Source organism: Lethenteron reissneri, chromosome 60, assembly GCF_015708825.2.
Source record: "Lethenteron reissneri isolate LAM-NWPU_2019-01 chromosome 60, ASM1570882v1, whole genome shotgun sequence".
Classification (NCBI taxonomy): Eukaryota; Metazoa; Chordata; class Hyperoartia; order Petromyzontiformes; family Petromyzontidae; genus Lethenteron; species Lethenteron reissneri.
Genome location: NC_083838.1, coordinates 4,179,279 through 4,194,282, shown reverse-complemented (window position 1 = coordinate 4,194,282; position 15,004 = coordinate 4,179,279). Strand labels below are relative to the sequence as shown.

The 15,004-nt window shown below is 54.0% G+C and overlaps 1 protein-coding gene across 1 annotated transcript; it reads left to right on the top strand.

Annotated features, from left to right (window-relative positions):
- Positions 1-343: 343 nt before the first annotated feature.
- On the top strand, positions 344-14,428 carry LOC133357997 (dual specificity protein phosphatase 22-B-like). Its single transcript, XM_061576257.1, has 7 exons — positions 344-994; positions 6,135-6,168; positions 6,991-7,073; positions 8,472-8,521; positions 9,491-9,565; positions 11,503-11,674; positions 13,266-14,428. Exons 1-7 carry the CDS (start codon positions 974-976, stop codon positions 13,467-13,469), a joined length of 639 nt encoding a protein of 212 aa, XP_061432241.1. The 5' UTR covers positions 344-973; the 3' UTR covers positions 13,470-14,428.
- The last annotated feature ends 576 nt before the right edge of the window (positions 14,429-15,004 follow it).

The following is a 15,004-nucleotide window of genomic DNA, read 5'->3' as shown; positions in this document are numbered from 1 at the left end:
ACGGATGTGAAAACTCAAATGACGTCACGGAAGATAAAATGTGGAGTGACGTCACATAAATTAACATGTGGATGACGTCATGGTAGTGGAAGACACGGATTACGTCACGGAAGTGAGGACACGGCGGGCATCGCGAACAGCACATGACGTCACGAAAGTTGAAGACGCGGTTGACGTCACGAAATTGAAGACACCGCAACGTCACGGAAGCGAAGACACGGATGACGTCACGGAAGTGAAGACGCGGAAGTGAAAATGCTGATGACGTCATGAAAAGTGACGTCACCTCACAAAGAATCGTCACCGTGACGTCACGCTAGACACCGATGACGTCACCCGCGCAGAAGGAAGCGGTAGCCGTGGGCACAGCGGTACAGTGTGTACAGTGCGCTGCGCGTGAGCGAGTGGTGATCTCGAAGCCTGCGTCGTTTCGCCTTGTTCGTAACAACTTTTAAAACAACCGCCTCCTCCATCCATCCCTCCCTCCTTCCATCCCACCGAAGAGCTACCCAGGCGCCGTGTTTACAAAGACGACCACCACAATCATCACCACCACCATCACCACCATCATCACCCCCACCACCACCATCACCACCAACACCACCACCATCCCCACCACCACCATCACCCCCACCATCACCATCACCACCACCATCACCACCACCACCCCCACCATCACCACAACCATCAACACCATCATCACCATCACCCCCATCACCACCACCACCCCCACCATCACCACCACCACCCCCACCACCATCACCCCCACCACCATCACCACCATCACCACCCCCACCACCAACACCACCATCACCCCCATCACCACCCCCACCATCACCATCACCACCCCCATCACCACCATCACCCCCATCACCATCACCACCCCCATCATCACCATCACCACCCTCACCAACATCACCACCACTCGCCGATTTGCTGTTCCGTTTAAACCGTCCCAAAGGCGTCGCGTGCGATGGGGAACGGCATGAACAAGGTGAGAGCGAAGCCAGTTCGCCTGTTTCACATTGACAAGGTGGTGGTGGTGGTGTTGTTGGTGGTGGTGTTGTTGTTGGTGGTGGTGGTGTTGTTGGTGGTGGTGGTGGTGGTGTTGTTGGTGGTGGTGTTGGTGGTGGTGGTGTTGTTGGTGGTGGTGGTGTTGGTGGTGTTGTTGATGGTGGTGGTGTTGGTGGTGGTGGTGGTTGGTGGTGGTGGTGGTGTTTGTTGGTGGTGGTGTTGTTGGTGGTGGTGGTGTTGGTGGTGTTGTTGATGGTGGTGGTGGTGTTGGTGTTGGTGGTGGTGTTGGTGGTGGTGTTGGTGGTGTTGTTGATGGTGGTGGTGGTGGTGTTGGTGGTGGTGGTGTTGGTGGTGGTGGTGGTGTTGTTGGTGGTGGTGGTGTTGGTGGTGGTGGTGTTGGTGGTGTTGTTGATGGTGGTGGTGGTGTTGGTGTTGGTGGTGGTGGTGGTGTTGGTGGTGTTGTTGGTGGTGGTGGTGGTGGTGGTGTTGTTGGTGGTGGTGGTGTTGGTGGTGGTGGTGGTGTTGTTGGTGGTGGTGTTGGTGGTGGTGGTGTTGGTGGTGTTGGTGGTGGTGTTGTTGGTGGTGTTGTTGGTGGTGGTGGTGTTGGTGGTGGTGGTGTTGGTGGTGTTGTTGGTGTTGGTGGTGGTGGTGGTGGTGTTGTTGGTGGTGTGTTGTGGTGTGTGGTGGTGGTGGTGGTGTTGGTGGTGGTGTTGGTGTGGTGTTGTTGGTGGTGGTGTGGTGTTGGTGGTGGTGGTGTTGGTGGTGGTGTTGGTGGTGTTGTTGGTGGTGTTGTTGGTGTTGGTGGTGGTGTGGTGGTGTTGTTGGTGGTGGTGTTGTTGGTGGTGGTGGTGTTGGTGGTGGTGTTGGTGGTGGTGTTGGTGGTGTTGTTGGTGGTGGTGGTGTTGGTGGTGGTGGTGTTGGTGGTGGTGTTGGTGGTGGTGGTGTTGGTGGTGGTGGTGTTGGTGGTGGTGTTGGTGGTGGTGGTGGTTGGTGGTGGTGGTGTTGGTGGTGGTGGTGTTGGTGGTGTTGTTGGTGGTGGTGGTGTTGGTGGTGGTGGTGTTTGGTGGTGGTGTTGGTGGTGGTGTTGTTGTTGGTGGCGGTGTGGTGTGGTGTGTGGTGTGGTGGTGTGTTGGTGGTGGTGTTGGTGGTGGTGTTGGTGGTGGTGTTGGTGGTGGTGGTGTTGGTGGTGTGGTGTGTGGTGGTGGTGGTGTTTGGTGGTGGTGGTGTTGTTGGTGGGTGTTGGTGGTGGTGTTGGTGTTGATGGTGGTGTTGGTGGTGGTGGTGTTGTTGGTGGTGGTGTTGGTGGTGGTGGTGTTGGTGGTGGTGTTGTTGGTGGTGGTGGTGTTGTTGTGGTGGTGTTGGTGGTGGTGGTGTTGGTGGTGGTGTTGTTGGTGGTGGTGTTGGTGGTGTTGGTGGTGGTGGTGTTGTTGGTGTTGGTGGTGTTGGTGGTGGTGTTGGTGGTGGTGTTGTTGGTGGTGGTGTTGTTGGTGGTGGTGTTGTGTGTTGTTGGTGGTTGTTGTTGGTGGTGGTGGTGTTGGTGGTGGTGTTGTTGGTGGTGTTGTTGGTGGTGGTGTTGTTGGTGGTGGTGTTGTTGGTGGTGGTGTTGTTGGTGGTGGTGTTGTTGGTGTTGTTGGTGGTGTTGTTGGTGGTGTGTTGTTGGTGGTGGTGTTGTTGGTGGTGGTGTTGGTGGTGTTGTTGGTGGTGTTGTTGGTGTGGTGGTGTGGTGGTGGTGTTGTTGGTGGTGGTGGTGGTGTTGTTGTTGGTGGTGTTTTTGTTGGTGGTGTTGTGGTGGTGTTGTTGGTGGTGGTTGGTGGTGGTGTTGTTGGTGGTGGTGTTGTTGGTGGTGGTGGTGTTGTTGGTTGTGGTGGTGGTGTTGGTGGTGGTGTTGGTGGTGGTGTGTTGGTGGTGGTGTTGGTGGTGGTGGTGTTGTTGGTGGTGGTGTTGTTGGTGGTGGTGTGTTGGTGGTGGTGTTGGTGGTGGTGTTGTTGGTGGTGGTGGTGGTGTTGGTGGTGTTGGTGGTGGTGTTGTTGGTGGTGGTGTTGGTGGTGTTGGTGGTGTTGGTGGTGGTGGTGTTGTTGGTGGTGTTGGTGGTGGTGGTGTTGGTGGTGGTGTTGGTGGTGGTGGTGTTGTTGGTGGTGGTGTGTTGTTGGTGGTGGTGTTGGTGGTGTTGTTGGTGGTGTTGTTGGTGGTGGTGTTGGTGGTGGTGTTGTTGGTGGTGGTGTTGTTGTTGGTGGTGTTGTTGTTGGTGGTGGTGTTGGTGGTGGTGTTGTTGGTGGTGGTGTTGTTGGTGTTGTTGGTGGTGGTGTTGTTGGTGGTGGTGGTGTTGGTGGTGGTGTTGTTGTTGGTGGTGTTGTTGTTGGTGGTGGTGTTGGTGGTGGTGTTGTTGGTGGTGGTGTTGTTGGTGTTGTTGGTTGGTGGTGTTGTTGGTGGTGGTGTTGGTGGTGGTGTTGTTGGTGGTGGTGGTGTTGGTGGTGGTGTTGGTGGTGGTGGTGTTGTTGGTGGTGGTGGTGTTGGTGGTGGTGTTGTTGGTGGTGGTGTTGTTGGTGGTGGTGTTGTTGGTTGTGGTGGTGGTGTTGGTGGTGGTGGTGTTGTTGGTGGTGGTGTTGTTGGTGGTGGTGTCGTGGTGGTGGTGTTGTTGGTGGTGGTGTTGTTGGTGGTGGTGTTGGTGGTGTTGTGGTGGTGGTGTTGTTGGTGGTGGTGGTGTTGTTGGTGGTGGTGGTGGTGGTGTTGTGGTGGTGGTGGTGATGATTGTGGTGGTGTTGTTGTTGTTGTTGGTGTTGTTGGTGGTGGTGTTGGTGATGGTGGTGTTGTTGGTGGTGGTGGTGTTGGTGGTGGTGGTGGTGTTGGTGGTGATGTTGTTGTTGGTGTTGTTGGTGGTGGTGTGGTGGTGGTGGTGTTGTTGGTGGTGGTGGTGTTGGTGGTGGTGGTGGTGTTGGTGGTGTTGGTGGTGTTGGTGGTGTTGGTGTTGGTGGTGGTGTTGTTGTTGGTGGTGGTGTTGTTGGTGGTGGTGGTGTTGTTGGTGGTGGTGGTGTTGTTGGTGGTGGTGTGGTGGTGATGTTGTTGTTGGTGTTGTTGGTGGTGGTGTTGGTGGTGGTGGTGTTGTTGGTGGTGGTGGTGTTGGTGGTGGTGTTGGTGGTGTTGGTGGTGGTGTTGGTGGTGTTGGTGTTGGTGGTGGTGTTGTTGGTGGTGTTGTTGTTGGTGGTGGTGTTGTTGGTGGTGGTGGTGTTGTTGGTGGTGGTGTGGTGGTGATGTTGTGTTGGTTGTTGGTGGTGGTGTTAGTGGTGGTGGTGTTGTTGGTGGTGGTGGTGTTGGTGGTGGTGTTGGTGGTGTTGGTGGTGTTGGTGGTGGTGTTGGTGGTGTTGGTGGTGGTGGCCGCGAGCGGAGTTCGGGTCGCCCAGGTTCGTAGCGCAGCGCGCTAACCGCTGCCCCACCGTTCCCCCGAGTGCATGTGCAAGCAACAGGCAAATCCCGTGGGGTGTTGTGGTCAAGCCACGTGGTGGTGGTTGTGGCCAGACCACGTGGTGGTGGTTGTGGCCAGACCACGTGGTGGTGGTTGTGGCCAGACCACGTGGTGGGTGTTGTGGCCAGGGTCATGTGGAGGGTGTTGTGGCCAGGGTCACGTGGTGGGTGTTGTGGCCAGGGCCACGTGGTGGGTGTTGTGGCCAGGGTCACGTGGTGGGTGTTGTGGCCAGGGTCACGTGGTGGGTGTTGTGGCCAGGGTCACGTGGTGGGTGTTGTGGCCAGGGTCACGTGGTGGTGTTGTGGCCAGGGTCACGTGGTGGGTGTTGTGGCCAGGGTCACGTGGTGGGTGTTGTGGCCAGGGTCACGTGGTGGGTGTTGTGGCCAGGGTCACGTGGTGGATGTTGTGGCCAGGGTCACGTGGTGGGTGTTGTGGCCAGGTTCACGTGGTGGATGTTGTGGCCAGAACCACGTGGTGGGTGTTGTGGCCAGGGTCACGTGGTGGGTGTTGTGGCCAGGGTCACGTGGTGGGTGTTGTGGCCAGGGTCACGTGGTGGATGTTGTGGCCAGGGTCACGTGGTGGGTGTTGTGGCCAGGTTCACGTGGTGGATGTTGTGGCCAGGGTCACGTGGTGGGTGTTGTGGCCAGGGTCACGTGGTGGGTGTTGTGGCCAGGGTCACGTGGTGGGTGTTGTGGCCAGGGTCACGTGGTGGGTGTTGTGGCCAGGGTCACGCTCGGGTTGGAGTGAGCGGCAAGTCCAGCCTTGCCGCCCACAACAATCCGGTTTGTCGGGTTCTTCACTGCAACGCGCCAACACAGAGACACCCAAAACAAAGAACCCCGTGTAGCCTGTAACAGTGCTGTTAGCAAGCAGCAGCAGCTATGAAGGCTACCGGCACTGTGACACACGAGCGGGTGGGTGACGTGGCCAGAAAACCACGCCCGACCGCCTTTGTCTCCCCCCCAAGTGGCAACGTTTCCTACACAGCGCGCCGGATACTCATTTGAGGTTGAGTCGACCTGGAGAAGGCTCAGATCCGGTTCTAATGATCGTGGTGGTGGCCGTGAGCGGGAATCGTTCGCGCTCACCGCAACAGCCATCAGACATGGTCTATCCGCTGCTGAATGAAGACTATCAACCAAAGGGGGGGGGGTCCGCCTCCATATCTCACGACACGAAAAGTTTCCATCATTGCCAAGCAAAGATCCCACGTCGACACTGCTGTACACTACACTATACACTACTATACACTATACACTACTATACACTACACTACTATACACTACACTATACACTACACTACTATACACTACACTATACACTACACTACTATACACTACACTATACACTACACTACTATACACTACAATACACTACACTACTATACACTACACTACTATACACTACAATACACTACACTACAATACACTACACTACTATACACTACTATACACTACTATGCACTACACTACTATGCACTACGTTTGTGTTGTGTTTCGGACGCAACACAAGCATCCGAAACGTCGTGATTTAATTTATTTTCTGCCTACGCGACTTTACCAAAAGAACCAAAGAATATTGAAATCGGTTTGTTTTGTATTGAGAAAAAAAAATGTTGTGCTCAACATTAAATTGCATGCTTTTGTGTGTGTATTTGCAGGTGTTGGAAGGCTTGTACCTGGGCAACATTAAAGGTGCAGTATTTAAAATGCATTTTAAATCGTAATATGTTATTTCTGGTTTTTTGGTCAATGATATCTATTTGTATTTTACCCGGTCTAAGGCCCCACTGAGTTCTGTTGCTACTTTTTGGTGGATATCGGGAGCACGTGGACATGTCTAGCAGCACTGAGACCTCCTTTACCAGTGGCAAAATATAGTGATAGGTTTTTACCCTTTAAACTGGTACAAAACTGACACCTTTATACAAGGCATCATGTTTGCAATAACCGCAACACAAGCAGTCAAAATGCAAACAAAAAGACAACTCTGATAATGATATGCACTGTCCTTGAAGTTGATTGGTCCACACCCGAGACAGCTTTCCTTAGAGCCTAGTCTCACATGGGTTGGACCAGATGATGCCAAAAGGCGCGCAACTCAAAGACAATACACCATCAGAGTATGAGAGCTCGGGGTGAAGCATTTACACCAGAAATTTGGAAAATTCTTTCAAAAAACTTTCAAAGAAAACCGAATGATCTCTCGGCTCAAAACAAACATCTGATTTCGCGTCCCTCTTGTGTCGGTCGTGGAAATTCCACGTTCCCATGGGCGAGGACGAGCATATCCACAGGATGGTACCATGGCTGACTTTCCACAAGGGTGGCGGCTCCTTTGATCGACCCCAGAGAGATTTGGCCGGGTGGTGTGTGCAAGTCCCTGTTGGTGCGCATGATAACGCATTGGAAGGGGGGGCGGGGCTGCACGGGAGGAGATCTTTGTCTGTTGTTGTGTTTGTGTGAGATCTGCCATGCTGATGTTTACTTTGACCCCTCCCTCCCCCACCTCGCCAGATTCCGCCGACTTGAAGCAGCTGCGGGATCACAACATCAGCCACATCCTGTCGGTGCACGACGCGGCCAGGGAGGCTCTGGAGGTGTGGGCCACCACCACGAGGGGGTGGGGGAGGGGGCAGGGGTGGGGCCCTGTAGCTCCACGTGCCAGAGGTCAAACCAGAGGTCGCAAACGGGTTTTGATTCAGTTTAACACGTAGTAAGGCTTTCGCAACCAATATTATTCATAACGTTTTTGGGTTTAGATCGCGTTATTTATAAATGTGTCGTAACCCTCCACCACCCGACACGGCCAATCAGTAAAAAAGTGTCACGTTGACAAAAGACAAATAGTTCACTGCTTTAGCCCACCGGGTTTTGATTCCTTACCCGTACCCGGCCGCACCAGGGTCGCCAACGGGTACCCGTACCCTACCCGATACTTGGCTACCCGTACCCGGCCGGGTATCGGGTAGGGTACGGGTACCCGATTGCGACCTCTGGGATGAAGCCATGTTGCAGGCGCGGGTGGGTTGATTCTAGGAACTTGAATTGTGAGAAGAGACAAGACGTTGGGAAATGAGTGACAAACGGTGACTCACCAGTGACTCACGGCCTACCCGTACCTGTACCCGGCCGCACCAGGGTCGCAAACGGGTACCCGGGTACGGGTAGCCGGGTATCGGGTAGGGTACGGGTATCGGGTACCCGGTTGCGACCTCTGGGTCAAACCCAGCGCACAACTTGATGTGCACTGACTCTCTGAATTATCGACCTACTGGTCGTGAGTCACCCAACGCTAGCGCTTCAACACAAAGTATGATCTGTGTTTTGATTTAGTGTGCTGATCTTAAAGGTGCATTGAAAATGTTGATACTCCGACTGATGCTCCTGCTGTTGTGGAGTGACTCATGCAGCCAGCTATGGCTGCAGGGTTTGGTAGTACATGTTGTTTATGTCGTTTATTGTAAAAATTCGGTCACAGTTCCTATGATCACTGTTTCATTGCTTTTATGGCTTTATTTTGGTGATTTTCGAAAAGTGTATTGGTTTGGCCATGTTTGTTTGTTGTAGTACAGAGTTAGACTGATGGCCTTAATCTAAGTTGTCTTGTGGTTGTTGTTGTTTGACTTGCATCCCACTGGGATTTTTGCACACAGCGTTGGTGTACGGTGCTTTTTCTGCAATATTTTGCTGTCTTTTCTTGGATTTTCTGTTTGCACTCAGTCACATAGTCACTTTAAGATGTTTTTTTGTTCATGTTTTTTGTTTGATGCGGTTGCACCCGATTCAAGAGCCGAACGGCTCACAGGGCTATACCTAATACATGAACTTGAACAGGTTCCCAAAGGTTAGCGGTTAGGCTTGGTGACCCAGAGCTCGAACTCGGGACGTGCAAAGTGTCCCTGACCTGGGCCCATTACGAACCACTCACGATGACCCTCCCTCCCCCACGCCTTGTGTTTTCACTCTCTTCTGCGTGCGCCGTTTCTCTCGCGTAGGAAATGACCTACCTCTGCATCCAAGTGTCCGACACGCCTTCGCAGAACCTGTGAGTTCCACCGCCTGTAATCCCTTGCGCACACGCACGCCCCCAACCCCCCGATTTTTTAAGACGACGTTTTGAGTTTGCACGGCGATTTTGTCGAACCGGGTGAGAACCGGGGAGACCAGAAACCATTCTTGGCTGGCCATCGAACAGAGACGGTCACAGCATCGCACGCGCTTTCAGATAAACTAAGATTTACTTTCATCTTCTTGGTTCTTTCGGTAAAGTCACGTAGAAGGGAAGTAATAAATTAATAAAAATAAAACATAATAAAATAATTCTCACGACGTTTCGGCCACAACGCAAGCAGCCGTTCTCAGGTGAAGAACAGGGCTGTCGGGGAGACAGCGTCTGAGAATTATTTTATTATGTTTTATTTTTATTATTTTATTACTTCCCTTCTACGTGACTTTACCGAAAGAACCAAGAAGATGAATCCCTGCAGTCACGAAAGCTTTAAATCGAAATTTAAGATTTACTTTGTTTTATTTAGCCAGGAAAGGCCCACTAAGCGATGTAGCTCTTTCTCAGAAGCGACCTGGCCACAATCGATAGCTCACCGAAGTGGCTTGTCATCGTCTGCAAATTTATAGCAGCCAAATACTCTAAAATGCGAGTGGATGGGAAAACCGGAGGACCCGGAGAAAAATCTACGTGGCCACGAGGAGAACAAGCAAATTCCAAATACACAGCAGACGGTGTCAGGGTTGGGATTGAACCCACGACCTCCTGTATACCAGGCGAGGTAGTTAACATCTCCTAGCCACCGTGATGATGATGAGAGAGAGACACGCAAACTCCAAATATACAGCAGCAGGCGTCAAGGTCGGGATCGAACCCACGACCTCCTGTACACCAGGCGAGGTAGTTAACATCTCATAGCCATAAGTGTTCACTCACGGAAGACCGGCGTTGTCGTGAAAACGCGTTGCGTGTGTTTCATGCGCGCTCATCTTTTCTCTCTTCCGTCAGGACGCAGCATTTTAAAGATTGCATCCAGTTCATCCACAAGTGCCGCTTGGAAAAGAAGGGCTGCCTTGTTCACTGGTAAGTTCCCCCCTCTCCGTTGGGTTTCTCTCCCACCTCTTGGCCGTTTTCCGGTTCACCGTTGGAGCCGCTGAAACTGCACGCGCACACGAGTAAAACAGCGGCACTCGGGTACGGGTAGGCCGTGAGTCACTGGTAACTGTTTGTCACTCATTTCCCAACGTCTTGTCTCTTCTCACAATTCAAGTTCCTAGAATCAACCTACCCGCGCCTGCAATATGGCTTGATCACGGAGGTCGCAATCGGGTATGCGATACCCGTACCCGGCCGGGTACGGCCGGGTACGGGTACCCGTTTGCGACCCTGGTGCGGCCGGGTACGGGTAAGGATCTCTCATTTACTTGATACAGCTGTCGTGGCTGTGACGGTTCCACCTGAAGACGGAGGCTTGTGTTGCTTCCGAAACGTCGTGAATTTTTTAATTTGTTTTATCTAACTTTTATTAATTAACATTTTTTTTACCTACGTGACTTTACCGAAAAAACCTAAGAGTATGAATCCTTGCAGTCACGAAAGCTTCAAATCTATGGCAATTTGCGTTGATCATCATGAGTTCAGAACTTTTCAGCGTCTCTCTCCACGCACGTACGTTAAACTTCTCTCGCCCTCGTACGTAGCCGACCGTGCCGATCGGAGGTGCGGGGGAAGGACGACAAAGACGGTGGTCACCGCATCGCGCGGCACTTTGAGATGCGCTGCTTCTGCGGCCGTCTGGAACGTTCTTCCGTCTGACATCAGGAAGCCGCCACTGGAGCTATTAAATCATCTAGATTGACGAACTCATTTCTTTAGAACTCATTTTTGCAATTAGTTTGTTGTCCTTCCCTCCGCACGGTTGGCTACGTGCAGTGCGAACGAAGTTCAACAAATGTACGTGACGTGTACGCATGCCGCGGTTTCACTTAACCACCCCTGGGCTGACTCTGACTCTCTCTCTCTCTGTATGCATTCTTCTCTGTCACTCTCACCCTCGTGGTTGTCGACTTGTATCTGCGGGGAGACCCAAGCAGGTCTTTCTTTCACTTCTGCATTCAGTTACGTGGTCCAAGGACAGTCCTACCACTATCATGCCGTCACTGATGTACTGTTTGTTGTTCGTTACGCATGTGGTTTTTGTGACTTTATTGAATGCTGCTTTGTGATACTGTACACTCACCACCTACCCACTCATTCACTCGCACACTCATCCACACAATCATCTACACAATCATCCACACAATCATCCACTCACACGGTGACCCACTCACTCATTCACCCACCCACCCATTCACCTACTCACCTGCCCACCCACTCATTCACCCACCCACTCATTCACCTCATTCACCCACCCACTCATTCACCTACTCACTCCCCTACTCACCCTCCCACTCATTCACCTACTCATCCACCCGCCCACTCGTTCACCTACTCACTCCCCTACTCACCCACCAACTCATTCACCTACTCACTCACCTGCCCACTTATTCACCTACTCATCCACCCGCGCACCCACTCATTCACCTACTCTCACCCACCCACCCATAAATTCTCCTACCAACTCACCCGCTCACCCACTCACTCACCCACCCACCCACAAATTCTCCTACCAGCTCACCCACTCACCCACCCACCCACAAATTCTACCAACTCACCCACTCACCCACCCACTCACCCACCCACTCACAAATTCTCCTACCAACTCACCCACTCATTCACCCACTCACTCACCCACCCACAAATTCTCCTACCAACTCACCCACTCATTCACCCACTCACCCACCCACCCACAAATTCTCCTACCAACTCACCCACCAACCCACCCACCCACGCCACTCTTTGCAAACCAACCTCGTCGGTTGTCGCGCGTGGCTCGTGTGCGAATCAACAATCGACGCGAGGCTGCGATCGCCGTTGAGTCGTCGTCGTCGTCGTCATCGTCGTCGCCGCTGTGTCCACAGCCTGGCGGGCGTGTCCCGGAGCGTCACCATGGTGGTGGCCTACATCATGACGGTGACGTCGCTGGGCTGGGAGGAGGCCCTGGTGGCGGTGAAGACGGCCAGGACCTGCGCCAACCCCAACCTCGGCTTCCAGCAGCAGCTGCAGATGTTCCAGAACGAGCAGCTCACGGAGGTGGGCAGAGACACGGGGGGGGGGGGAGCGGTTGCGCGTGCGGTCACGTGGATACGGCAACGCGACCGCGAGATCGTGTGTGCGCGTGTCTGTGGGGGTGCGACGGATGGGGCGCCGTGGTGGCTAGGAGATGTTAACTACCTCGCCTGGTATACAGGCGGTCCGTCAGGAGTTCGATCCCGACCCTGATGCCTCTTCTATATTTAGCGTGTCCTCTCTTTAGCTCTCTCCCTGCGGCAGCGTGGAATTTTCTTCGGGTCCTCCAATTTTTCCTTCCACATTTCGAATCGGCGTCACACGTTCAGAGTATCGACACATTTCCACGTGGTGATGATGATGATGATAAGCCGCTTCGTTGAGCTCTCATCTGTGATGGCTGGGTCACTTTCTGAATAAGTTGTTATCGAGCTCAAGTGGGCCTTACCTTGTAAAAGGAAAAATAGTTTTCGTTTTATCTCCTCCTACTGGCAATCGGATGGCCGCTTTGCAGGCCGGGTGCTCAGTCTCGCTGTCCCACACAGGGGCAGCTGTTACTGGGGGTGCCCTTTACAAATGTGGCTGCCCCCCCCCCCCCACTGAAAGTGAAGGGCGCGGTATAAAACCCCGCGGCATCATTAATTACGTTTTTGCAGGAGAATGTGAAGTTGCTATTTGTAATATCGAGCAAGTCATTGGCATCTAAACTCCCAGCACTGGGGTGTTTTGGGCCACAGTTTCAGTTACGTTGCACGGTTATTGTGTTTGTGTGATTATGGGAACGAGGCAGAGAAACGGGAGGAAAGCCATGCAGAGCAGGGGGAGAGAATACAATCTCCACTCGCACGCACTCGCACATTCACTCACTCGCTCTGCAGAACAGGGGAGGACACACAAACTCCACTCCGTGTGTAGCCAGGGTCCGCGTACGTCCATGTGTTTGCCTGTGCGAGGGTCCGCGCGTGCCTGGGTCTGTGTTCGTCTGTGCGCGTGTCTGCGCGTGGTGGGTCCGAGCATACATCCACGTGGGTCCGTGTGTGCATCTGTGTTGGTCCGTGTGTACGTCTGTGTGGGTCTGTGTGTGCATCCACGTGGGTCTGTGTGTGTGTCTGTGTTGGTCCGTGTGGGTCCGTGTGTGCATCCACGTGGGTCTGTGTGTGTGTCTGTGTTGGTCCGTGTGGGTCCGTGTGTGCATCCACATGGGTCTGTGTGTGTGTCTGTGTGCGTCTGTGTGGGTCCGTGTGTGCATCCACGTGGGTCTGTGTGTGTGTCTGTGTGCGTCTGTGTGGGTCCGTGTGTGCATCCACCTGGGTCTGTGTGTGTGTCTGTGTGCGTCTGTGTGGGTCCGTGTGTGCATCCACGTGGGTCTGTGTGTGTGTCTGTGTGCGTCTGTGTGGGTCCGTGTGTGCATCCACATGGGTCTGTGTGTGTGTCTGTGTGCGTCTGTGTGGGTCTGTGTGTGTGTCTGTGTGCGTCTGTGTGGGTCCGTGTGTGCATCCACATGGGTCTGTGTGTGTGTCTGTGTGCGTCTGTGTGGGTCCACGCGTGCATCCACGTGTGTCCGTGTGTGCGTCCCTACCCCTGACGTACTACCCCTTTGTGTGTGCGTGTGTAGACGCGCCAGTGGCTGCGCGCGGAGTTTGGGGAGCCGTCCCCGGACGACGAGTTGGAGGCCCGCGCTCTCCTCGCGCGGCACGAGCAGCAGCAGGAGCACCGCGACACCCGGGACGGGGCACACTGGCCGCCGAGGGGGCAGCCGTCGTACTCCCTGCACCACCTCGGCTCCTCCTCGCAGCCAGACAGCGACGGCTTCCGCTAGCGGGGCCGGTGGGGCGGGCGAGGTGGGGTGCGGATGGGGGGGGTTTGACGCGCGTGTGTCTGTCCCTGTGGGTGTGTGTGTGGGTGGGTGGATCTGTGTGTGGGTGGATCTGTGTGTGGGTGTGGATCCGTGTGTGGGTCCGTGTGGGTGGGTCTGTCTCTGCGTCCGTGTGGGTCCCTGTGGGTTCCTGTGGGCCGTGTGTGCGTCCGTGTGGGTCTGTGTGGACGTTCGTGTGGGTTCGTGTGAGTCCGTGTGGGTGGGTCCGTGTGAACGTCCGTGTGGGTCCGTGTGGGTCCGTGTGGGTGGGTCTGTGTGGGTCCGTGTGGACGTCCGTGTGGGTCCGTGTGTGCGTCCGTGTGGGTCCGTGTGGACGTTTGTGTGGGTCCGTGTGGGTCCGTATGGGTAGGTCTGTGTGGACGTTTGTGTGGGTCCGTGTGGGTCCGTGTGGGTGGGTCTGTGTGGGTCCGTGTGGACGTCCGTGTGGGTCCGTGTGGGTGGGTCTGTGTGGGTCCGTGTGGACGTCCGTGTGGGTCCGTATGGGTGGGTCTGTGTGGACGTTTGTGTGGGTCCGTGTGGGTGGGTATGTATGGACGTCCGTGTGGGTCCGTGTGGGTCCGTGTGGTGGGTCTGTCTGTGGGTTCCTGTGGGTTCCTCTGGGCCGTGTGTGGGTCTGCGTGGGTGCCTGTTGGTTCGTGTGGGTCCGTGTGGGTCCGTGTGGGTCCGTGTGGGTGGGTCTGTCTGTGGGTTCCTGTGGGTTCCTCTGGGTCGTGTGTGGGTCCGCGTGGGTGCCTGTTGGTTCGTGTGGGTCCCTGTGGTTCCGTGTGTGCGTGGTTCCGTGTGTGTCCCCTACCCCTGCCGTGCTACCCACTCCCTACTTAACCCCCTGTTCGGTTTCGATTTAAAGCTTTCGTGACTGCAGGGATTCATCTTCTTGGTTCTATCGGTAAAGTCACGTAGAAGGGAAGTAATAAAATAATAAAAATAAAACATAATAAAACAATTCTCACGACGTTTCGGCCACAACGCAAGCAGCCGTCCTCAGGTGAAAACCAGGTCCGTCGAGGCGACAGAGTCTGACGGACCTGGTTTTCACCTGAGGACGGCTGCTTGCGTTGTGGCCGAAACGTCGTGAGAATTGTTTTATTATGTTTTATTTTTATTATTTTATTACTTCCCTTCTACGTGACTTTACCGAAAGAACCAAGAAGATGAACCCCTGTTCGGTGTTGGATCCCCTTGAGGTTGGGTCCAAGTGTGAACGGGGCGCCACGCTGGCTAGGAGATGTTAACTACCTCGCCTGGTATACAGGAGGTCGCGGGCTCAATCCCGACCCTGACGCCTGCTGCTGCTGTATATTTGGAGCTTGCGCGTCTCTCTCCCCGTGGTCGCGTGGATTTTTCTCCGGGTCCTCTGGGTTTTTCCCTCCACGTTCAGATTAGAATCAACGTGCGTTTATAGAGTTTTTTGGCCGCTGTACAATTTCTATGTGATGATGGTAAGCCTCTTTGTTGGGCTGTCATTTGCGATGGTCAGA